A 24,974-nucleotide genomic window follows, 5' to 3' on the forward strand; every position below is an offset into this window, starting at 1 on the left:
AACAAGGTAGGTATTTGACCACAATCGCACCTTATCGTGGCTCCTTGCCGGATGACATTACGTATCAGATGTAATTAGATGATGGCAATAAATGTTTCTTTCTTTCTAATTATTTGGTTTCAACTGACTAGGGTGGTCACTACTTTATTTATGGTAATAGATACTTTAATGTCCCTTCGATTCTGCTGTGTGGTATAGAAATAACTTGAACAATGTTAATAAATAATTATGAATGTTTTGTGTAACCAGCGCATGGACGACTGCGATTATGAGGACGAGAGCCTGTACATCTGCCACATCGACCCTGCTCCATTCCAGCTCGTCGAGCGCACCTCCTTGCTCAAGGTAATACATTCTAGAGAGAGAGATAGACAGATAGTTTTGTGGTTCCTCGAGAATAGAGTAGAACCACCCACACTCTTCCCCCCCCGTGGATGTAAAAAACTTATCTAGAACGTGACGAGTTACACCTATACTCGGCGCAAAGACTCGTGGCTGGCGGTGTAATAATAAAACAGTGCATATCACGTTTTCTTTCGCACTCACACTGGTTATGGGTGATGTCATCCAGAGGCAGGTATTGCGTTGTTTATAATACGTAATAATTAATAAAATATTGGCGAGTGTGTATCTCTGTTTCAAAAATTACTTATGGCCCCACCTGCCACGGTCTTTGGGCCAAGTATAGTCGTGACCGTTTTCATAAGAGAGCACAATATGAATTTCGTGAATAGATCTTTTATTTACAGCGACTACAACGCGTTGTGGGCTGTTTTATTCGCTCAATAAGCCTTACACAGAGCATACTCTGTTTAGATATGTCAATGTGATTAAATTGACAGGTTGTCACAAAGCTAGCTGCTAATCAATAAGTTTTGTTAGGATGCGAGGACTTTCTAAAACTAATATGTTATAATTAATTTTCAGGTCCACTCTCTATTTTCGACGCTGGGCGTGAGTCGCGCGTACGTGACAGCTATTGGTCGACTCATAGGTGTGGTTTCGCTGAAAGAGGTGAGATATCATAAGAAAGAAGTTTTTATTACAAAAAAATTGATTAAATTAATGAAAGTAAGTTAAACACTGTTAAAAAAAGCACCATGATGTTGTTTATGTACAGGCAATTAATTGTCAAATTCAAGTTAGTTACATAAATATAAATGTTAATTTAGATCCTGATGAAACTTTTTTCTAACCCTTTACTAGTTTTTATAGTGTTCACTACATTTTGAATCTTGTCAATGAATCATTTATGCTTGTCCAATTTATGTAACTTATTGAAATTACCCAGTGCCTTACCTACCTATTAAACAGTACCACCAATAAAAACCACAATCTTGGCCACAGCTCCGCAAAGCAATAGAAGACGTGAACTCGGGCGTGCTAACACTAGCCACCCGCCCAGAACCGCCCACCACGCCCGCCCCGGCCGTCATCCGCGTGCCCGCCGCCCAGCCCGCACCGCCCACTGACTCCGAGACAGCCAAGCTTACTGTGGCAGGGGACAACTGAACAGGACAATTGAACAGGAAGGACATGAATAGAAAGGACATTTGAACAGTAAGGACAATTGAACAGGAAGGACATGAATAGAGAGGACATTTGAACAGGAAGAGCATTTGAATAGTGAGGACGATTGAACAGGAAGGGCATATGAACAGTGAGGACAATTGAACAAGAAGGCATTTGAACAGAGAAGAGCGATTGATCAGTAAGGGATTTAAACTTTTGCGTTCCATTTCAACTAAAATAGAGTAACACGGCTGCAATGCTGCAGCCGAAATGTCAAGCTGTGAGTACATTATGTAATTCATATTAAAATGTCGCGTTAAGGTCCATGTTTCTCTATTTTAGATGATCGGTAAGGACATATGAACAGTGAGGACGATTGAACAGTAAAGGAGATTGAAAAATTAGAGGCAATTAATCAGTATGGAACAATTGAACAGTAAGGAGCACATTAACAATAAATGACAATAGAGGAGTAATAGATAATTGAAAACAGGACAAATGAACTGCGTGGTTACTCCGGAAAACGTTATTCAAATTTTAGAATATTGTCTTCCCACTGACATAAAGTGAGATGCTAGCTTGAGCGACGGTGACAGATAGACACGAAACTACGTAAACAGCGTTTCGGAGCAGCCTTGCAGTAAAGGACAAACAAAACAAACAGTAAGGGTTATAATGAGCAGTAAGGAATAATTGAACAGTGAGGGGCTGATTACAAGTAAATGACATTTAAACAATAGCGACATGAACTTTATAGAATACTGATCAGTAAAACTAGCAAATATCTGAAGTAATTCAATAATCATATGTCAAAGAACAAGAAAAAAAAAGAATGACATATTTTCGGAATCTTAGGACCTTCAGCTGACTAGAACTTTTACTTATTTTATTTTTTTGACGAAAAGCCAAAGTTAACTGAATAATTTAAATATTTTGATCAAGATTGCGTTTAGTTATTTTATTAAATTGATTAGTTGGCAGTGTATCTTATTTCAAAAACTTTATGGAACGAAATGCATAATAGATTAGTGTCATTGTACTGTCTTTGAAATAAGTAAATACATCTTCACTTCAAGTAAGATCCATTGTCGACTAGGTAATCAAATTAGAAAATATTGACCAAAAGCAAGTGACAAACTTTGATGACTTTCAGAAATGAACTATAGCATAATCATGTCTATATTTTATTTTTAATCATAGGTTTTAGATTGTCTTTAATATGTAGTTTTTCGACCTTATTTATGGTGCTACCTAAGACACATAATGTCGCAAATCGAACTGTATTTTGACGTGGAATCCTATTTGATGTAAGGACTATTTCGGACTACTTCTAAATCTGGTAATTTTACGCTCAAATTATCATAAGAGTGTTCAATTATACGAACTTATATTGTCTACGCTGGTACAAGACGTATGTATTCGTTCTTACAAAAACGGTTATTGTTGTTAGAACGTTCTGAATACAGTTTAGTCTGAAATAGCCCTTTGTATATTTTAATATGTCGTACTTTATAACAAAATTTACACCTGTTTATGCCAATTAAGTGACAAATTAATATTTACTGTTTAAAATAGTTGACCCAATGAAAAGTATAACTTTCAATATCGCTAAAGTCAGAAGGAATCGAGCAATAATACTTGAAGTACATTGCTTGACGTATAGTGCCTTATTTTTGATGTGTTTTATGTCCTTAAGTATTTAGTCATTATTTAAATTAATAAATCAACGTGATAGATAATAATCAGAAATAATTATTATTTTTATCATGTTATATAATTTTATTGTATGTATTTTCGATGGTTGAATTATAATTTGACCAGATTTTAAGGATATTTGTAGGTATCCGTATCGAAAAATAACTTTTTGACGTCCTTAAAATAATAAAACTCCAAAGTATACGTAGCGAAATTACAACATAAGGCTTGTGATGTTTCAAACCATTCCAAAAGTGTCTAGTTCGTAAGTTAGGTTAAGATTTTCTAATCTAGGTCACAAGTTAGCCTATTTAGTCCAATCCGCAGTTTTTATCAGAAATTTGTGCCATTTGTGGCTCCATATTGATGGAGTTTTTCTTTTTTTACAGCGAAGTGCCATATTTTTGGCATGTTTTTTTCATCCCTCCCCAAAGGTTGTAAACTAAACATATCTCGCGACTTTATCCGTCCTTTTGTTGTAGCGGTGCATATTATTTTCTGCGTAGTTTTTAGACGACATAGATTTATTTTATTCCAATTTTGCCTCAGTACTTTTTGTATGCACTTTTTTGACAGAAATTTGGCCATCTTTCAAAATATTTCGATTATTTTTATTTTATTTAAGCGTTTTTTATGATTTCTGCTTCCGATTGGACTCGCTTCCTTTAATCTGTGATGTAAACTATTTATTAATGTTATGCAAAAGACAAGAGAGAGTTTATTTCTGGTCAGTTTATGTATTAAATTATTATTGTAGGTGAGATGCGTTTGATGGAGTTTTCGAGTTGACTTGTACACTTATTCTAAGTTATTTTTATTAAAAACTACAAAACATGCGCACAGTCAACTTGTAAATTTCTTCAAATGCATAAAAGAGTATGCGCTGCATCTGACGTGAATTAAAAATATAATTGATTGGATTATTTTAATAAAAGAAAAAACCTATCATGTTGTTGTTTACGTATGATACAGCGCATAACCTTAAATCATTGTAAATGAGCAAAATTACGTCAATATTGTTTCCCTGCACGCAATATTGCTGCCATTTTGAATGTCAATATATTCCCGCAATATTGCCGGCAATATTGCTCGTGTACAATGAATATAGTGTCTGGTACGCCTCGTTCCCGCTAGCCTAAGTGATAACTATTTATTGTATACTCTTCGCGATTTGAAATTTTGACGTTAGATGCATTTTGTTGTGATCTGTTGCTTTATGAATAGTAAAGAATGTGTTGTGTCGTTTATTATTGTTTTATTTTATTACTAAGATTTAAGTAAAAACCCTGTCTGTTTCAAAGGAGGATGATTGTAAGTGCTCATATACAAGTATGTATAGGACCAACGTCAAAATCTCAACAAAAAAAAAACACTTCTCCATACTATTTTTATGGACTGCTGCCACAAAATAGATAGCAACAGAAAGCAATCACCTGTATGAGTACTTTATTTTGCATACGCACACAGGCGCGTGTCTCATGCAGGTGGCATTCGCACTGGTTTAGATTGGTTTGCGATTATTGACGATATCGTGTCCGTGAGCGTTGTCTATGTGTGCGTTGCCCGAGCACACTTTGTCTACTATCTATTTTGTGCTGTTGCTGTAACAATTTATATGGGAAAGTATTTGACTATATTTTCATTACTTTGGGAAAACACGCCATTTGATCAAATAAAATACCTTAGATACAATTAATATATTACTTTTAATGTACTTCATTTCACCACTTACAATTTTAGCTTACATGCTATTGATAATACTTGACACTGCACTGGATTTTCAACAGATATGTTTAAGTACATTTTGTATAATTCCATGTAGTCTAGAATCACCAGGTGTTGCCAAGATTCATTGTAATAAGCATGGTAACACCAAACAACCATTTAATGTCGATACAGTCAGCGTCAATAATTCGTGACACTCAAAGTGGCCTATAAGTTGACAACAACCTTATTTCAATCGTAACAAAGACTTTTTGCGAATTTTTTGGCTACTCTGGGTGTCTCGAACTTTTCGACGCTGCTATACTTTGACAATTACGTAAATAATTGGTGTTACTATCTCTATTGATACATTTTCCATAATTACATTACATTATTCGATAATTTTTCATACATTGTCTTCTCTTATCTTGTAAAGTTTCGCTTAATTTTGACTTCGAGCCGATTTTTCAATTGCCAATTACATTCATGAAATTACTTTTATTACGTTACATTTCTCATTGTAGTTTTCTTATGAAAATATGTAATCTGGCGATAAAAAGTCGGTTCTAACATTTTTTCGTACATTTGCTTGTGAAATATTTACTAACGCTTTGTATCACATACTTATTATTTATTATTCGATTCATTTTCAGATTCAGTAATATCATTTCGATTGAATGAGATTGAACAGAGTGCACGTCTAACCATAACAAATATTTACAAATTAAATCTATTCTATAATTAATTATTAGCTAACTATAGGAACAAATTTCGACGACAGTATTCGAATTGTTAAAAGAACATAAAATTAACATCGATTTTAGTTTGATAATTTATCATACTTTTAACATTATTTAACGTAAACATGTCTTAAATAATTTCCATATGCATATTTAAGGGAAGAAGAAATAAGTTATTTCAAAATAATACAACGCATTTAAAAAACCATGCGATCTAGTGGTTAGATAATTGTACTCTCTCAAGTTCGATTCCCAGATGGGGAATAAAAACTACAATATTTCTTTTATTGAGAGCATATTTTGCATTCCAATCTAAATATATAAAAGGAGAAACTGACTGACTGACTGACAGATCAACGCACAGCCTAAACGGCTAAACGTAGGCACTTGAAATTTGGAAGGGACGTAGCTTAGGTACTGTAGAGGTGCACTAAGAAAGGGATTCCCGAAATTCCCACGGGAACGGGAATTAGCGGGAAAAACGGGATTCACGCGTACGAAGTCGCGGGCGGCCGCTAGTTAAAAATATTTCTTCTTCTCGTTATGCATATAAAAAGTTTTATAAATAACACTTAATGCGCAAATATAAATAAGATAAATGCAAACTCATTAAAAGTAATGGTCATTCGATACCGAATTACAACATTATCTATCTAGAGTTCATAATTAAGTAATATTTTATTTAAAATAACTTGCCGTATCACATTAAGTAGGTTGTAAAGGCCGATTTACACGTATTAAGTAGTAGGTAACTAAATTTTAAATTCAAATTCAAAATTCAAATTCAAATATTTATTTGCACAATTTTGGGTAAACATAGTGGTCTTAAAACTAGTATTGTAAGTGATTATTTGCATGTAAACAGAGAATTTAGTCAACTTGCCAGTTGCAACATAGTATGAGATAACATGCAATTTAGTCACTTAAAATTAAGTTAAAATTTAGTTACCTACTTAACTATTTAATACGTGTAAATCAGCCTTCAGAGACAAAGGTTCATAGTTTTACAACTACACATTTATAAACAATCAATATTTTGTGATAAACTTGTCCTAAAACTCAATCTGCTAAGTAGAAGATTTATTAGTATTTGAAAATTGACCTAAAGTGTATAAATGTATTTAAGTCCTGAACTAATTTAAAATTGCCTTATCATAAATTGAGCTTCCACCATCCACACTTAAAAATAGTTACTTCACATGAATCATTACAACGTACATTACATTACACACAAATGAATATAGTTACAATGAAAATGTTGAAACATGTCATGATCTTAGCTCTAAACTCATTGCCAATAGCCGCATTTCATTTAGTTCTATTAAATTAACTAATTTATATTTCTTCCTTCTAACACACGAGGGATTAAGTTCGCAGTGTGTGCTTTTATGTGCCCAAAACGTCATATTTTTGCGAAGCACGTTTTTCCTCAACATAATCAACCGCGATTTTCTCATATTGTCTCTTCTTTTAATTGGTGCTAAGTTGAATTCATGTGACAGAACTAGGTGCTTCTCTCGTTATATCGATAGAACCGTTGCCAGAAGTTGTGGTGGTGGAAATTCCCTATCTTAGTGGCTCATAATAGAAAAAGAAGAACGTAACCAATTGGATGAGCTGAGAATTACACTTCAGTGCATCTGTTGGAGAAAACCTATATCCAACAATAACAGAGATATCTTGCAGATGAAGAGTCCTATATCCAACGAAAGACGAAGGCTGATGACAAAGAGACGGATGCATGACGTCAGCTTCACGATGATGATGAAGCTTATCATAAGTCCTTCAGATTATTGTTCATTCACTAGCTACACACAGAGTCACGTCTACAAGAGTATACTCTTTAGACTGTCGATTCACTTGTGCTACACATAGCGTCACACCTCCAAGATCCTTCAAGATCTCCTGATCATGCTCTTTAGACAGCTATTGTCAATACACTTGTGCTACATGCACCCACACGTCTCCACCACCATATTGGGCAGAGTTTTCTGCGTGACCGTGTTGTTGGAGTCCACGTATAGCAGTTGTAGCGAGCTGAAGGTGGTTGGAGCGCAGCACGGGTTGAACTCTATCCGCCGCTCGTTGGACACGGAGTAGAAGTATTTCTGGGGAGAGAGGAGGTTGTTAGTAATGTCGACAAATATAGGTACAATTTTAAGGATTATAAGGAACAGTCTTAGATATTAAAGGGCGTTTAAGTCTTCAAGCTCTTAAGAGCAGTTCAATTTGAAATGTATTGAGCAGCTGTCCTGATTCCCTAGAATTTCTAATTCTAACACTGTCTCTGCGACCAGTTCAGTCTATTGTATCGACCTAGTTTTGTACGTAACAGACTCCTCTTCTTGTGTCTATTAGTTAATGCAGTTATTATATTAGTGTGAGATGGTGCATGTGCATCATCGCAAGTGGCAAATCTATAAATCCGCCACTGGCAAAGAGACATAATTCCACCTCACTTAAACATTCTCAACTTAGGCAATCCCATTGTAGATATTTGACCCTGTTGACCAACGTACAGTCAACGTGTTACGTACTAGAACTATAAAAATTGATATCTTGCAATGCTCACCCTAATAATATTGTGGTGGTAATTGTTATCCGCCATAGTCACAGCGGATATGGGGGCGCAGGTCCCCTTGCAGAAGTAGGCGTGGTAGCCAGCAGGCCTGATAATCCAGTCGTCCCAGCCGAGGTCCTTGAAGCTGACGTAGAGGTGCTCCCGGCAACACTCGCTGGTGGTGGCTCCGCACTCTAGGGCTCTGCCCCGGCGCCGCTTGCCGGCGTACTTGGTATAGAGGACTAGGAATGGCCGGTGCTTCTTGTGGAAGGAGATGGGCGCTCGGCGTAGCTGTAACAAAGACCACAGAATTTATGAATAGAGCTTAGAATGTCTTTATTGTTTTAAAGCCTATTTTCGTTACACAAAAATTGGGAGACTACGAATCGAATATTTGACAGGATAAACCATAAATACAGAATTAACTGCTAGCCATTAGGCCTTGGTCTTCTTGAGTTTTGAAGTTCTACCTGGTAAGTTCTGCAGGCGATGGCCACGTGCAGCGTATTCGTGGTCTCCCAACCCTCACGGTTTAGGCCAATTCCACGCGAACCTAACCCTTGCCATTGCAACGTCTAACGGTCTAAAGTGGTCTACTTGAAGCCTATCATGATAGGCTAGGTCTTCTTGTATGGACCTACCTAGCAAGTCCTATAGGCCACATGGAGCGTGTGCGTCGTCTCCCGACCTTCTAGCCAGACCCTCACGGCTCAGGCTAGTTCCATGCGCACCCAGCCTTCTCCAATGCTGGTCTCTTTGTTGATATGCTTGGTCTTTTTATGTGAACCTACCTGGCAAGTCCTGCAGGCCACATGGAGCGTGTGCGTGGTCTCCCGGCCTTCTAGCCAGACCCTCACAGCCCAGGCTAGTTCCATGCGCACCCAACCTTCTCCAATACTGGTCTACTTGTTGATAGGTTTGGTCTTTTTATGTGCACCTACCTGGCAAGTCCTGCAGGCCACATGTAGCGTGTGCGTGGTCTCCTGGCCTTCCAGACAGACCCTGACAGCCCAGGTTAGTTCCACGCGCACCCAGCCTTCTCCGATGCTGGTTTCTTTAATGATAGGCTTGGTCTTTTTATGTGAACCTACCTGGCAAGTCCTGCAGGCCACATGGAGCGTGTGCGTGGTCTCCCGGCCTTCTAGCCAGACCCTCACAGCCCAGGCTAGTTCCACGCGCACCCAGCCTTCTCCGATGCTGGTCTCTTTATTGATAGGCTTGGTCTTTTTATGTGAACCTACCTGGCAAGTCCTGCAGGCCACATGGAGCGTGTGCGTGGTCTCCCGGCCTTCTAGCCAGACTCTCACAGCCCAGGCAAGCTCCACGCGCACCCATCCTTCTCCGATGCTGGTCTCCTTTATGGCGATGGGCTTGGTCTTCTTGAACTGCTGCTGGCTGTCCCAGTGAGCCGCCTCCGAGATCACGAACGTCTGGTTGTACTCATCCAGCGGGTCGCGCTCCTGGAATGAGGGTAGTTGTGGTTTAATCAAATTGTTTATCTGATATTAATTTCATAATCTTAACTGGTCCGCCGTCACGGAAAAAATGGACAAATAATTAGTTCCATTTAATGGAAAGTAAAAGAAAAAAAAATTTAGCAATTTTTCTGATGTGAAAATGTAAAAAACATCAAATAGGTAACTACCTAGTTCCTACAGTTTTTTTGTGTTACCCTATTTGTTGTATAACATTTAATTAGATGGTCATTTGACTCCTATTTTTACAAGTATTTGAAAAAACTATTCGAATTCTGAATCTGACATTCAAGACCATAGACAACCAAAACAAAAGCAGTGACGCGCGACGGTCAATTCAAAATTCTATGGACCCACCGCTTTTGAAACTACTATCAAAATTTATTCAATCCCGCAAAATTCGTTTGTAGGTAACCGAATTTTTTTCTTTCCTCTCCCAATCTTTCGTCCCACCTACCCCCTTCCTTACATTTTAATTTCTATGTTATGTATCTATTTGTGGTGTCTCAATTTGTGTTGTCTTTTTTGTTATAGGTACACAAATAATAATTTTGCTTATTATTAGAAACGTTAAATATTTTTGTTTTTTGTAAACCCTGTTACTTTGTCAAAACTGTTTACGTGACATTGGCGAAATCATGGTTCTCAAAACCAAGCCGTTGCCATAAAAAAAGAAGAAGAAGAAGGTCAATTCAAATGACAGTTATTACGAAAATTCCTTGGAGGGTAGTTGAACGGAAAGCATACGAATCAGTGTATGCCGGTTTTAAAAGATTTTTAAGGACTTTACTTAACAAATCGAGTGTTATTTTGTGTGTGTGACTTGTGATCTAATGTGTGGTGAATTTGTGAAGTGAATCTTTAAACCAAAGTGGGTCGTGCGATCATTTGGACTCAATGGCACCAAAGCTGGTTCCAAGCTTTACGGTAAGTAGTCTAAGTAGGTTATATGGGAAGAATTCTTTTTATGGAATCATATAAAGCATCCCATGTTTTAGTGTGCTATTTTACTAACTATACTTATCTAATCATTTTTTTATGCATGACAAGGTACTTATTTAACCGCAATCGCACCTGGTGTTAAGTGAGGTGCAGTCTAGGATATTACATTATCTGCCCTGTAAGTGCCTATTCAATCTCGCCTTGAATTTGAAAAGGCCCAGATTATATTGTTCAGGAAAGACAGCAGCAGGCAGCGAATTCCAGTCCCCAACTGTTCTGTCTAGGCCAGTCTGTCTTTATGTAGGGCCACTCAATATGGTAAAAAAAATCACGCTGTATCGCTTCACACCATCCTACCGTTTTTCAAAAATGTAATAGGTATCTCTTACCTTATAGAACCAGAGCTCGACCACGGTGACCTCCTCGGGTTCGACGTCCGGCGGCAGCTCAAACTGGAGGCACTTGAACGGGTACCTCCCTGAAGTCAGGCATCCTCCTGCAAGAGAAAACTCCGTTAGAGGCTTCAATGGAGTTCGAGGGGGACTAGAGGTAAGTGATGATTAAATATATCTATACAAGTAAAAGGTCACTGATTGACTGACTCACTCATCACGAAATCTCAAAAACTACAAGTGCTAGAAGTCTCAAATTTTGCACGGGGGTTCCTTTTAGAACTTAGGTGCTCACTAAGACGGGATTTTGCAAAATTCAACCCCTGAGGGGGTGAAATGCGTACGAAGTCGCGGGTGGCCGCTAGTCTGCATAAATGGTTAAAAATGCAAGTTTTTTGTATTTTTTGTGTATTTCATAATTAATTACCCTCTCTCTAGGAAAATAATTTGGCTTTTTCAGCAGTCATTATCTAAGTTTAAATCTAGGTGTTTTGTACGTATTCAGTGTAAAAATGGAAGAACAATAGGCATAATAAGAGACTGGTTTACATAGCTTACAGCATAGGTAGATTACGAAATATTATAATAGAAGCGTATCAGCGTATGACATAGTATGACTCAAGGTTGGAACATAATCAAATGTAATTAAGTAATCAGCTATAAGTAGGTACCTATAGGCTACGTAGGTATATCGATTTAAAAGCTACAGCGATAAAGACCCGAAAGAGCACCCATATAAACAAAAAGTAAGCCTATTAAATATCATCAGATAATTATTTGAGAAGTGGCGTCGTCGCCATGAAACTTATCCAGTCTTCTGCCCCCAAAAGTAGTAACTACTTTTCCAAGGTTTAAGAGGAAACATCTCCGCAAATGTCATTTTACCTTAACAACAACACTGCGTATATCAGGCACGTACTACGCTGACCCGCAGTAATTGGCGCCCGCTGCCCCACGGCCGATAAGCTAGGTGCCGATAGCGGGTGGACTCTGCCTACCCACGATTATTGGCGCGTAGTTCCCGAATTGTTTACAAGATTTAAGTCGCAATTAAGTAACGGTCAAGGAGGTAAATAAATTCAGTACATCTGAGAACTAAAGAGTTATTAGACTATTTCCGTTTTATGGCGATTATCACACTGCGCCGCGCTCCGCCGTGGTACGCGGGACGACAGATTTAATCATTGTATGCAAGTACCTCAGTTTGTATAGAAAACACGCGCGGCACAACACACTGACAACGCGTCCGCGCGCGGGATTTTTTATATGAAATCACGCGGACCGCGGCGGAGCACGGCGCAGTGTGATAACCGCCTAAGTTACCAAAAACAGTCACGCACGACGCTCTCTTTTACTAGGATAATCGTTTAGGTAAATAAATACTTACAAAATAAGTAGGTAAATATTGCCGGAAAATGCAACTCAATGCTCAATACGTACTTACTTTAGTTATCTTATTAATTAAAGTTACTAATTTACCTACCAATTTTCGCTTTCATCATCATCATCAGAGGGCCTAGTGTGAGTTTTCGTCAAACGACAAAATGACATTAAATGTAGGTATGACGGATTTTACAGCGCCCTTAGCGGGAAACGTTCAAAAACAAAAAAAATCTTACATTTTATAAACACGCTCACTAGTGAGCGCGTTTGATGTTTTTTGTTTGATTCTCACACTCAGCCTTTTAGTCTCCATTTCAATAGCACTGCACGACCCTCTTAATATTTTCCCGCATATTTTCTTCGTAACTAGATGGCTTTTAGGACATTCACTTTTTCCCTAAGGTCTATTCTACTTTGAAGTACTTAACAAACCGGTTTTAGTGAGGACGTGTCCCAGATATGACAGTCTAATCTAGCTTTAAAATATCGTTTCCACCGGAATTGAACTTAGAAATTCTTGCGGTCATTGCATCAGCTGGTCTTCAAGGATCAAATTGATGTAATTAAGAACCAGTTTAAAGTTAGTTTTATATTGTCTCCAGACCTGTCACTGATATACGTGAAAGGTCAAAGGCAAGTTGAAAAGAGATAGCGATGCACCACAGACAATTCATCATCTACCTATCTCATAGTATCATGTAGGTACCTACCTTCTTGAGATAAATGAGGTCAGTGGATTTGTTGTTTAAAGAAATGTAATAAATAAAGAATTAAGAAATAAGCACGCATTTCCTATGCGAAAGATCACTGCACTGACTCACTCATCATGAAATCTCAGTAAATACAAGTGCTAGGAGTGCATGGGGGTTCCTTTTAGAACGTAGGTGCTTAATAAGACAGGATTTTGCAAAATTCAAACCCTAAGGGGTACAACGAGATCCACGCGTACGAAGTCGCGGACAGCCGTTAATATTCCAAAAAATTCTTCTGCGCATTCCGAAAGTTATCAAATGACAGTTATGACACCGCTGGTGCTTACGTAGTTATCATCACAATGTGAGGTTTGAAGTTCTTGATCGGGGTGAAGTAAACAATACATTTTTATATCTCGGTTATTTTAATTGTACACGTACAAACATCATGGTCATTATCTGTGCCATTCTTATTTTAGAGGCACGAGTAACATGACGTATTTCCGAATCGCCAACAATCGGGTGATAGGTGCAGAGTTTATTTAAATATTTTTTATTTCCTCTTTAAAACTATCTATGGTAGACGTAATGATGTAATTTGCAGACGTAATTCCTTATCATTTTCAAAATATTTTGATAAAAAAATTAGACACATTTTTATGTTCAACCAAAATTTTCCAGTGCGGAATTTTTTATTATACCTAACTATTTAAGCAAAGTGAATTTAGTCTTCTACTACTTTTCCTATTTACTACTTGTACTATTATTTATTATAATATGGTGAGTAATAACTCTAAAATCCTAGTGTAATAAGTCTATGAAACCTCGAAACATCTAATAGTTTCTAAGAAGTGGAATTTATTCTTAGCCAGTGCAGTGTGACTATAACTTTACTCTGACAGAACTAGCCCTTCAAAGAATAGTTTCTTCTGGGCACTCTACCTAAATCACATCTTAAATTGTTAGATGTCTACTTCTCAGATTTATCAACAAGCCCATTTAGTTAAAAAAAAAACCGTTCCTATCGCTTGATTACTTAGTTCATGCCTTCAGGTTACTGTGAAACGTTATTTAATCTGTGGCTACGACTTCGTATGCGTGAAAAAGCGTTTGAATATTTTTCCCGTTTTCGCGACATTTTTCATTGATGCTCTGCTCCTATTGGTCGCAGCGTGATGGTATAGCCTTCCTACATAAATGGGCTACTTGTCCACGCATATTTTTTCAAATCAGATCCCTAGTTTCTGAGAATAAGCGCGTTCCACCAACCAAACAAACTCTTCAGCTTTATAATCAGTTATACATAGATAGCACGTAATGACATCGTGGGAACTCTAGTGAACGTAGCAAGCGGAACTATGTATCGAAGTGTGCCGAGGCAAGGGTACTCAGCCCCAATTCTCCGTGGCCCGATGACCCCTTATCTATCATAGTTCGCCTCTAATTGCGAGGTATCAGCTGCCGTTTGATAACAAGCGGTTCAATAAACACCTCTAGCGTTCGATAAAGTTTATTTTTAAATGTTTTCAAGTTGATCCGGGATGTTGTGATGATTCAATGTAAATGTTTGAACATAATAAACATTAAGAGAGCCCTGAAAGGTAGTGTCCCCAGTACAGAAAGGGATGTACTCGTGTTTTGATATAAAGATCTTTCATTATTATTTATTGTAGAGGTAATATTTATCTGCGAGGCTAATCCTGGATGCTGTTTTCGTATTTCTAAGTATGAATGAAGCAGATGTAGGTGATTATTATTATTATATTCAGATTTATTAGGTATTCACAAACTCTACATTTTTCATTTATCCGCTGGACAAGGTGTCTCTACCATAACTTTGAACTTTTGCATCTAGAAACCGTTTAATGATATCTGTTATTTGAAATAACTTGTGTTTTTTTGTTGTCTACTTTCTGATAAAACGCCCACACCCACCCTGCTCTGTATATTTTCCCGTTAAAATTAGATTAATGTCAATAAAACTTATTTAGGTATAACTTCGTATGGTATCTCAATCAATTTGTGCTTAGGAAGTTAAAATTATTCTATAGAAATAAATGGCATTGACCTTTATTATTATACTAGCGACCCGCCCCGGCTGCTAAGTGTACCTACGTATATAGTTAATCTTCCTCTTGAATCACTTTAGCTATTAAAAAAAACCGCATCAAAATCCGTTGCGTAGTTTTAAAGATCTAAGCATATAGGGACAGACTGCGGGAAACGACTTTGATTTATTATACTATGTATAGTATTTGATTGTTATTAATCTAATTGGTTACAAATTAATTAATCGCCGACTAACCCAACACCCGCTTAGATAACTTAACAAATCTTTATTCAATTTTAAAACATGCGCGGTTATAGCAAAAATTTAATCAAATAGCGGAAATTATTGAAAATAAACAATTTCGCACTCGTGTACATTATCTGTTGTATCTTTTTATAAACATAAAGTGATATAACACTCGTAATTTAACCTAATTTTTTATCTGTATTCTCGCGAAACACGCGCCGTCCCCGTGGGTAGTTTTGAAATTACTTACGTCGGTGATAATTACAGAAATTACTTAATTATTGTTTTATTTTCGTAATTAAAAACGACGTGCAATACAATCGCTGTCAAGCCAGGGTTCAGTGGAATGCGTGTGCGTGAATGTTCACTATAGTTTATCGTTCGTTCGTTCGTTCGTTTCAGCCAAATGACGTCCACTGTAGGACAAAGGCCTCCTCCAAGGTTTTCCACAATGAACGGTCCTGCGCTGCCTAAATCCAGGTTTTTTCCGCGACCATTACCAGATAGTTGGTCCACCTAGTAGGAGGCCTGCCCACGCTACGTCTTCCAGCTCATGGTCGCCACTCGAGAACTTTTCTGCCCCAACGGCCATCATCTATAGTTTAGTTATCGAAATTGAATTTACTGCGATGACGATATTCTGTTCTAAAATAAGAAGAGATAACTTTTTAAGTGTAAAACGTTGACCCATCACGTGGTGGAAAAATGTAGTTAGAGATAACTCCGGGAGCAGTCACTCCGAGATGAACGTTAGCACATTTAATTACAATCTTTATTTGCTGGGATTCCAAGTGTCACTACTTACATTAAAGTCAATGGCCTATCAAATTATCTGCTATTTAGCGAACGTTTAAGTATTTCAGATTCTTTAAGCTGTGTGTAAAATATTATGTGTCATTATCAGCATCAGGCCCCTCTTTCCCACTGGGCACCATGGACACGTGCCAACAACCCTTTCTTCTCTAAAATAAATTTTAAACAGTATCTACCTATCCTGTGAATTACTACGTCATTCCTGAAAAGTTCTATAATTTTGCAAATTCCCTTTTTTAGAGGGAAAGGGCCCCTTGATCCTTAAATTCCCATGGTTATGAGTAGCTTGAAAACGGCCCTACCCATTATCGGTAACAGCATCATCATCATCATTTTAGTTACAGGACGTCTACTACTAAAGATATGCCTCCCCCAATGATCTCTAGATTCAATCCAATCTCAATGTAAAATCTCTACATGTTACATAAATTTTTGATTTAAAAGCTTTTTAATTTTTAAAAATCTACAAATTTTTCTTTTTTTTTTTCAATTAAAAGGTAATTACTATTTCATCTCATACTAAAGTCACCCACTATCACGTGTTTCACCCAAAATACAAATGTCATTACCCAACCTCCGACTCAGCTAGTTCGTCCAAAGTCCGAATACTACTACATGCGTATAAACATTGGCGTAATTAACCAACATGCCACCGGCGAGGCGTGCAGCCTTCGGGTCCAAAGTCGACTGTCTCACCTACATCTTTAGAGTAGTAGTGCTGTGTAGTTGTCGATAAATTAGTCGATAGTTCACAGACAAGGCAAACGTGGGTTTGTTATTATAAACCTGCTACCTTGTAGTAGTTGTGCGCAGGAATTACTAGAAAATTTAGATGAGATCAGATATGAAACTATTTCCATTGGTAACAAGTTAAAATAATGTACTTTATAGACACTTTCTCAGTCACCGCGCCAGAAACGTTATCAAAGTAGGCTTCATTTTTAATGAATAGAACGTTAAATTCTTAAATTATGATTTTGTGTTTAAAATATCGATATAATATAATTTATATTCAAGGAAAAATTATGTAGAGACTAGTAAACTATTTTTCACATCACTAGATTAGAATTCCAGATACCAGTGAGCAAGCACGTGAAAATATTTCATCATTCGCTTCAACGCGTGAGATTCCTGACCTACGATCAAAGGTCACTTTTCAGTTTGAGTGAAATTACATCAGATTTCGACAAACGGAGAGAACCAGAATAGCCACAAGTGTGAACTATTGCAAATATTATTTTATCTTAGTGGCCATGATGAAGCCTGGCTAGTTACGTGGCTATCCCTTACTTTTGGGACAATCTGTCTGTATACCAGACGGAACGCAGGAGAGTGTAGACTGAATCCTCCATTTGACTCTGGTAAATGAGAAAGGGTCGTGGTCTTGCATTGGAGACTGACGCCCGTATTCACAAACATTACCATGAGGTCTCACAGTGCGCGTGGACGCACAGGGTGACACACGAACCAATCACAGAGCTCTAGTTAACGCTGTGCGATTTGCTGCTTCATTTATGCAAGCATCGTACGCGCGTAAATTACCTAGTTGAACATACCACATAGAGATATGTTTTCTGTATTTAGGTAGAGCTAACCTATAAACTGTTTCTTTCTTTCGAGAAAAGAGCTTTCGAGATTTCATTCGCAGAAAAAGAAACCTATTGATACTGAGAACCGAGATCACAGATCAATTTTTTCCAGCCAATCCATAACTGTGTATGTATAGACTAGCGGCTGCCCGCGATTTCGTACGCGTGGATCCCATTTTACCCCCTTAGGGGCCCGTTCCCGTGGGAATTTCGGGAATTCCTTTCTTAGTACCTACCTAAGCTACGTCCCTTCCAAATTTCAAGTGCCTACGTTTAGCCGTTTAGGCTGTGCGTTGATATGTCAGTCAGTCAGTTTCTCCTTTTACATATTTAGATTTATCGGCCATTATCAATACACACCAAGTACAGTCATTTCCTAGATATCGTCGACGTGTGAACCGCTTGAACTTGACATAATTATCTTGGATCACTGTGACCCATCCGGCTTGAGGTGTGTAATGAGATTTGCTCTGCAATGCCATTTGGCGCACGCGCAGCTTTACGTTTGTCATGAAAATATTGAACTACCTACAGTTGACTGAGACTGCACATCAAACTGCACAATTTTCCAAAATCGCACGTATTAGAGTAGGCGCACACCGTTGAATTTTCGTCGGCCGATAGTTTAGTCGGGCAGTTGATCAGTATGGGCATGTATGGGAGTGCGCACACTACGCCGATTCGATTTGGCCGATTCTTCATACAAATTAAAATCGGGCACAACTATCGGCCAACTAAAAATCAACGGTGTGCCTACTCTTAAAGATGCCACAATATTGCGCTTGACTTTTGTTTTATCTTAATTTGTTTCGGTACCCAAAAAGTTGGAGATTGGTTTAAAAAGATATAGATTTCAATCAGTCTGATTTTCTGAACGGAATTAAATAAGTAGAGGTAATTGTAATTAAGTGTCAGTGTAGTACAGTTAAGTAGATTGTGTATTGGCTCATACAAACACAAATACAAAACACATAGAGTCACCAAGGCTGTTATATCCGTAACTACTACAATCCAATAGACGAATTTATCGCTGAAATAATCAGAACTATAATTATAATCGTCTAGTGTTTAATTACGATTGTAATATACTTGACATATTTACTAACAAACAAACATGTTTATCTTAATTGCACAACACGAAGGCGTACAAATTTTGATATTCGTAATTATAGTAAACGACAAAACCCTAGTAGTAAGATAGAAATAAAGCGCAAAGTAGAGTCGCATGAGAATATGTATACACATTTGATCATTTGTTTTTGTATTTATTTCTTTTCTTGTTTTGTGTGGTTAGGGTTGCCAGGTGGACATGTTTGACTTTTACGGACTTGTCCGGCCAAATATTATTTTGTCCGGCCTGTCCGGCTTTTATGTGGCTGCCGCGCTGGGTGAAAGTCGGGCTACCTTTTCGAAGATGGTAAGTACTCGCCAAATCCAAGCTTTTGTGTTTTTGGACCTAGCAACCCTATGTGTGGGTGGTGTACTTACAATATAGTGTTAGGTAATTTATCTATCTGTTGGTTGCAAAATAACCTATTACAACTACGTAAGATACCACAGCGTACTATTACTTATTTATCAGATCTTTCACGGATTTACAATGTAGAGTCATTATAATGACTCTACATTATAGAAAGTACTGGTGAGCTTATAAACTAAGAGCTAGTGAACGCCAGACCTACGTCATTTTATAAAAGCTGAAAGTTTGTCAGCGTTTGCTCCCAATATAGGTTAAAATGCTGGTGAATCATGAAGTTTGGCTTTGGCAGTTACTCTAAAAAAATTGTCTGGCAAGGAGTTGGAACGGTCAAAACTGTCTCGCAACGCAATAACTAGCGTTTTTGTTACCAATTATTGAATTTCCCCTCGTAAGTGATTGTTATTAAATAAACCTCAGCTCATAATATGTTATAGCGATAAGCGATCATTAAGTTATATTTATCTACATACCGCAGATACCGTGTAAATAGCGGATACTACACAAAATGGCGATGACACGCATGGGTGAGATGAGTTAATAAACCTTTCACTTATCAGTTCATGGGTAATAATAATATTTATAGTTCACGAGTATTCATGCCTATGGATGCAGGCCGCTACCAACCGGTCAATTTGTAAATCTGGAGGCCTATGTTCAGCAGTGGATGTTCTGTGGCTGAAATTATGATGATGATTCATCATAATTTCATGCTTACTTAAATGCCACGTAGGTACTATTAATATAGAAGATAATAAAATTAGATCATAGAACGGTCTGTTATCGAAAGTTTCCCTATACGTTATTATTAGATACTAATTGTAGATAAATTATAATTCAAATATTGGCACTTTCTATTTCCGTACGTAAAAACAACTGTAAAAATGTTATCTTAACCACAAGACCTAGAGCCTAGTTTTCTAAGGGCTGATTTTCCAATCGTCGGATAACTTTTATCCGAAGATAAGTTTGGCATATTGACAGTTTCTGTATGGGAAATAAGTCAAAATGACATGTTTATTCTTCAGTTAAAAGATGTCTGACGATTGAAAAATCAGCCCTTAATTGAATAAACGTTAAAAAATGAAACCTTGAAGTAGAATTATATAAACGTAGAAATGAATTCTTGACAGTAACTTCCCTCGACCAAAGTGCAAGGCGGATGACAGCTGATAACCAAAAGGTCATTAATGATTTACTACACAGGGATGTTACCTACTGACAGTGGAAAAGGACCTCGATAGTAATAATAATTGTTTCAACAGTCATAAATAGCTCTAAGCTTGTGTTATAGCAATATAGATTTAACATAACTAACTGGCGATCCGCCCCGGCGTCCCACGGGTGCTAAGTAAACATAAACCTTCCTCTTGAATCACTTTATCTTTAAAAAAAACAGCATCAGAATCCGTTGCGTACTTTTAAAAGATCTTACGGTTATTAAGTAAAACCTCAATTACTGTAAGTCAATCGGAATTAGCAAACATTTTAAGTTATAAGTTGTTTTTTAATTGTTTTCAATATGTATGATTGTGTCAAAATTTTGTAATACTAACTAGAATTTAAGCATCGTTTTATCAAATTAATTTAATTGTAAAAGTTAACCTTTGCGTTGGAGATACGCGTTCTGTTGTCGCTATAGCCACAATTAAGGCGTGATTCCAGTCTAATTAGCTCGTTACTAATGAGCCACAGTAATTATTTTAATAAGACCCAAAGGGGTTAATGATACGAAAATATTTAGCGACAGAGATTTGCTATGCGAAGAAGTACCGGCTTCTGGGAATCGCAGTAATTTAAACTGTTTGTTTGTTGGTAATTTCATGAAAAAAATATAATGTTATGAAATTGAGAGGAAAAAGATACCTATTCTTAAACTTCAAAGAAACTTAAATTCTTGGTAGAAAATGTGGCTAGTTAATATAGACTTTTACAGATTTCCTAATTTTAGAGTCTAGGATAATTTTGTCTCTATCAACCAAACCATGATTTTTTTTGTAATGTTCATTTGACCGTGTTTTTTATACTTCGTGAATTGATAAATAATTAATTTTAATAGCACAGAGTTTAGAATAAAGTACTAAACAGCACAATTAAAATAATAGATAGAAAACATTATGTGCTTTATGATAAAAAAAACACTAACTCTGAAAACTGAACACTCCTTCACTTAGCCTAAGTTGCACCACCTAACTTTGACCGTAACTATGATAATTAACCGTTGTTTTTGTATGGAGTTGGACAGAATTTTGACGTTTGTTAAAGTTATAGTAAGATGGTGCAACCCAGCCTTATTTTTGAAAGTCAAAAAATAATCTGGATCTTACCTTCAACTGGGAATATGATCTTCTGCTCCGTTCTTCCATAATAATCATCAAACTCGGGCGGCTTCTCCGTGCCCTCATTGAGGGTTTGCCCCTGCGCAACCGGCACGGGCAGGCTATTGACAGGCAGTCCAACATTCGGCTTCTTGCTCAGCCGGAGCTTCTTCAGGATCTGCTGCTTCACGAAGGCGATCCTCGCTTCAGTCAGCTCCTCCACGCTGAAGTCGCCCCTGGCGCAGTTAGCGCAGGTCCCCAACATCTCGCATTCTAAACTTAGGAAGGTAATGACTAGAAATATCACTGGCACTCGCGTCTGCATGGCGGGAGCTGGCGGCGGCGGAGGCAGGTGAAGTATGCCAGCAGGTCGAGACACATGCGGGCGGTGCACGGTGGCGCGGCACGACTGGCGGGCACGCGCGCGCGCGCCGGTTATATGCGAGCGCAGCCTCCCCGAGTTTAGGGTTCGTTTCGGGGAAACTTTTTTTCCTATCTCTGACATTTATGTGTACGCCAATATTATTATTACGTTTATGTATCTATGTGTTGTGTATGTCTAATATATTAATATGTATTCTTATGTCATTTATTTTGTCTAATCCTATGTAATCTATCTATACCGTCTTATTTTTTGCACCGCCTTATACCCGTTTTCACCATCAATACATATTTTTTAAGTGACCCCTATGAAAACAAAATGCTTGTTATGTGTTACCATAAGGGGTCACCTAAAAATTAGGGATTGATGGTGTAAACGGGCATTAGTCTCTCTAATTGACCTGTGGTTGACTAGCAGAGAATTCCACCTGGCATTAAGTCCGCCACTGTACAGTTTTATGTGCGAAAGTATAAATAAATTTAAAAAAAAAACTTTGGAAGTTTACTTAGTTTTAGGGTAGGGTCTTTCTTTATAGCCAGTGATTAATCACTTATCAATACAACCCTAACAGGGAGATAATGAAGAATAATAGTCATGTATTGCACAAATTACTAATGGTCCCGGCTCCTCGTGCTAAGGTACATATCATGTATATAGGAAGGTATGCTCGTGTTTCGAGTGGGTTCCACTCCCACACTACAAACTACCTACCCAAGTTCAATTTTATTATTTCAGGATTAGAAACACCCCTTACAGAAAGTTAATAAAATTGAGTTTGTCTGAAAAATACTCGTAAAAGGTTGAATTCGTGACCAGCATTCAGGCTACTATTTTTCTGCGCAGGGCAGACGATGTAATTATTACTATTTTTTTAAGTTATTTCACTGATTCTTCTTATTAAGTAGTTCATAAGTAACATAGTTGAAGGCTATGAAGAACTCTCCTTAAGTGTCAAATCAGGATTCTCTTCAGTATTCGGACTGCCCACAAAGTTGAGAAACGTAACTTTGACAATTTGTTTGAATGTTTCATGGCTCATCGCGGTTCTGAGAGTGGCAAAGGATAGATCAGTTAGTCCATAATCGAGGCTATCTACGTTTGTCACCATGATAGTTCAGCCAACCAAAATAAGTTCATAATCTACCTACACCTTGGTTTGGTATGTTGTTGTTGTGAAATACCCAAAATGTACCTACTAGCCTTTTGCATAATGGCTAAATCTATACTAGTCTATACTTCTATACTAATATTATAAATGTGAAAATAACTCTGTCTGTCTGTCTGTCTTGCTTTCACGCCTAAACCACGGAACCGATTTTAATGAAATTTGGCATAGAGATAGTTTGAGTCCCGGGAAAGGACATTGGATAGTGTTTATCCCAGTTTTTGAAAAAGGGACGCGCGCGATAATGTTTTTCTGTGACAGACAAAATTCCACGCGGGCGAAGCCGCGGGCGGAAAGCTAGTAATTAATAATGCTTACACTTGTCCACTTAAGAAGCTTAGTTATGTAATGTAAAGTAATAGGACCTCTTGAATCTTAATTATACTCACCAACACCTTCTATATTATTTTCTAACTTTCTCATGATTAACGTCATCTGTACACTATCTATGCCTACTTAAAATGCCTGTGATCATTCTTCTAATTCGGTTCTAACCTGTTCCTGAAGACATAAAAACAAAAGACACTTATTAGATGCTTGTTCAAACAAATCCCTAATATAAAAAAATGTATTTGGATTTGATTAGCGGTTCCTATTCGTTTATCGTGGAACCCAAAAAAGAAGCGCATGACCGTTAATTTAGGGGTAATTTCAGTCAAGTGTGTAGTGATCAAGACTTCCGTGGTGTTACGTCATTAATTATTTCTGGCATAGAAAGTCAAAGGCCAACGCGGAATTTTTTCACGGTTCATTCTTATTTTAGGTACTAATATACTTATTCATAGTATTCTTTGGTAATACACAACAGGCAATTGTTGAGAGCACCAGGGTAGAACGAAGTACCTAACATCAGTTTTTATTTAAAGACTGAAATTTTCGTTTTCAAAGTCGGAAGAACGCCATCTTTTATGCAAAGCCACTACATATTATAGGCAGCGTGCATTATGAAATTAAGCTTCTTTGGTATTTTCTTCATTTTCGTGATGACTTTTAAGCATTTGAAGTCGATTTCCTTTCTGGCTCCCCAAGACTTTCATATTTTATGTAGTATAGAAGAAACTTGGTTCGTTCGTTCGTTCGTTTCAGCCGAAAGACGTACACTGCTGGACAAAGGCCTCCCCCAAGGATTTCCACAAACTTGGTAACTAATAATAATTGCGATGAAAAATCGATGCTTCTCACGCCCTGAAAGTCACTTGACAAACTTTTTTTCAAGAGTAAGTAAGATGACTGTCAAGATACTAATCTTCTTCGCGACATATCTGTGTCTCTTTCGTCAAGAGTACTCACTCATTTACCTTATCAGCAAGAACTGACCAATTTAAGCGCCAAAATTGGCACTTTTTAAGAGAAAGAAGACCTACAGAACCCAGTATCTTCTCCAGAACAGTCTTTGCCTATTCTTTGCACTCGTCAAGTGGATTTTTTCTCCGTGAATGCGGTTATCACCGCGTGTCGCGCGCCTGATAGCGATACACGCTACTTACTACGCTACAATTTTGTTTTGCTTCGGACACTTACTTAGTATTTTTGTTTTACTTACTTGTAGTACAAAGTCAAGTTCTATTTTCGACACGGAAGTATTAGCATTCAGAGATCAAAAAGAGCAAAATTGTAAGGCTATTTTTGAGTTGTAAAAACGCTAAAAATAGCAATTTAATTGTTAATTTCGCTCTTGACATTGTCACCCCAACTGAACGTTAAAAGTTACATGTGACGCAAACGTCTGGTCCTCAAAGATGCCTGTTCATCATGTGTACTGAACGTGTAAAAGTGACATGACGCAACGCTTCAGTCTGCCTCGTAGATGCCTATTCACCATGTGGTTTGAAGATAGGT

The 24,974-nt window shown here is 37.6% G+C and overlaps 2 protein-coding genes across 3 annotated transcripts in view; one reads left to right on the forward strand and one right to left on the reverse strand.

Moving 5' to 3' along the window:
* Positions 1 to 5,022, forward strand: part of ClC-a (chloride channel protein 2) — a 35,432-nt gene extending 30,410 nt beyond the window's left edge. For both annotated transcript variants that reach the window (XM_028323540.1, XM_028323539.1), the window contains exons 16-18: positions 250 to 345; positions 928 to 1,014; positions 1,348 to 5,022. In XM_028323540.1, the coding sequence (XP_028179341.1) occupies positions 250 to 345; positions 928 to 1,014; positions 1,348 to 1,512 (348 nt within the window). In that variant the 3' untranslated portion in view covers positions 1,513 to 5,022. The remainder of the gene's footprint in view (positions 1 to 249; positions 346 to 927; positions 1,015 to 1,347) is intronic.
* Positions 5,023 to 7,034: 2,012 nt separating this feature from the next.
* daw (activin beta chain dawdle) lies at positions 7,035 to 22,000 on the reverse strand. The gene is made up of 5 exons (XM_028323549.1): positions 21,598 to 22,000; positions 11,018 to 11,124; positions 9,453 to 9,671; positions 8,224 to 8,502; positions 7,035 to 7,759 (listed from the first exon to the last, which is right to left on the reverse strand). The coding sequence occupies exons 1-5, from the start codon at positions 21,911 to 21,913 to the stop codon at positions 7,598 to 7,600; spliced, it is 1,083 nt and encodes a 360-aa protein (XP_028179350.1). The 5' UTR covers positions 21,914 to 22,000; the 3' UTR covers positions 7,035 to 7,597.
* Positions 22,001 to 24,974: the final 2,974 nt, after the last annotated feature.

The sequence above is a fragment of the Ostrinia furnacalis genome, unplaced genomic scaffold, assembly GCF_004193835.3.
Source record: "Ostrinia furnacalis isolate ACB-3 unplaced genomic scaffold, ASM419383v2 OfSCF0641, whole genome shotgun sequence".
Classification (NCBI taxonomy): Eukaryota; Metazoa; Arthropoda; class Insecta; order Lepidoptera; family Crambidae; genus Ostrinia; species Ostrinia furnacalis.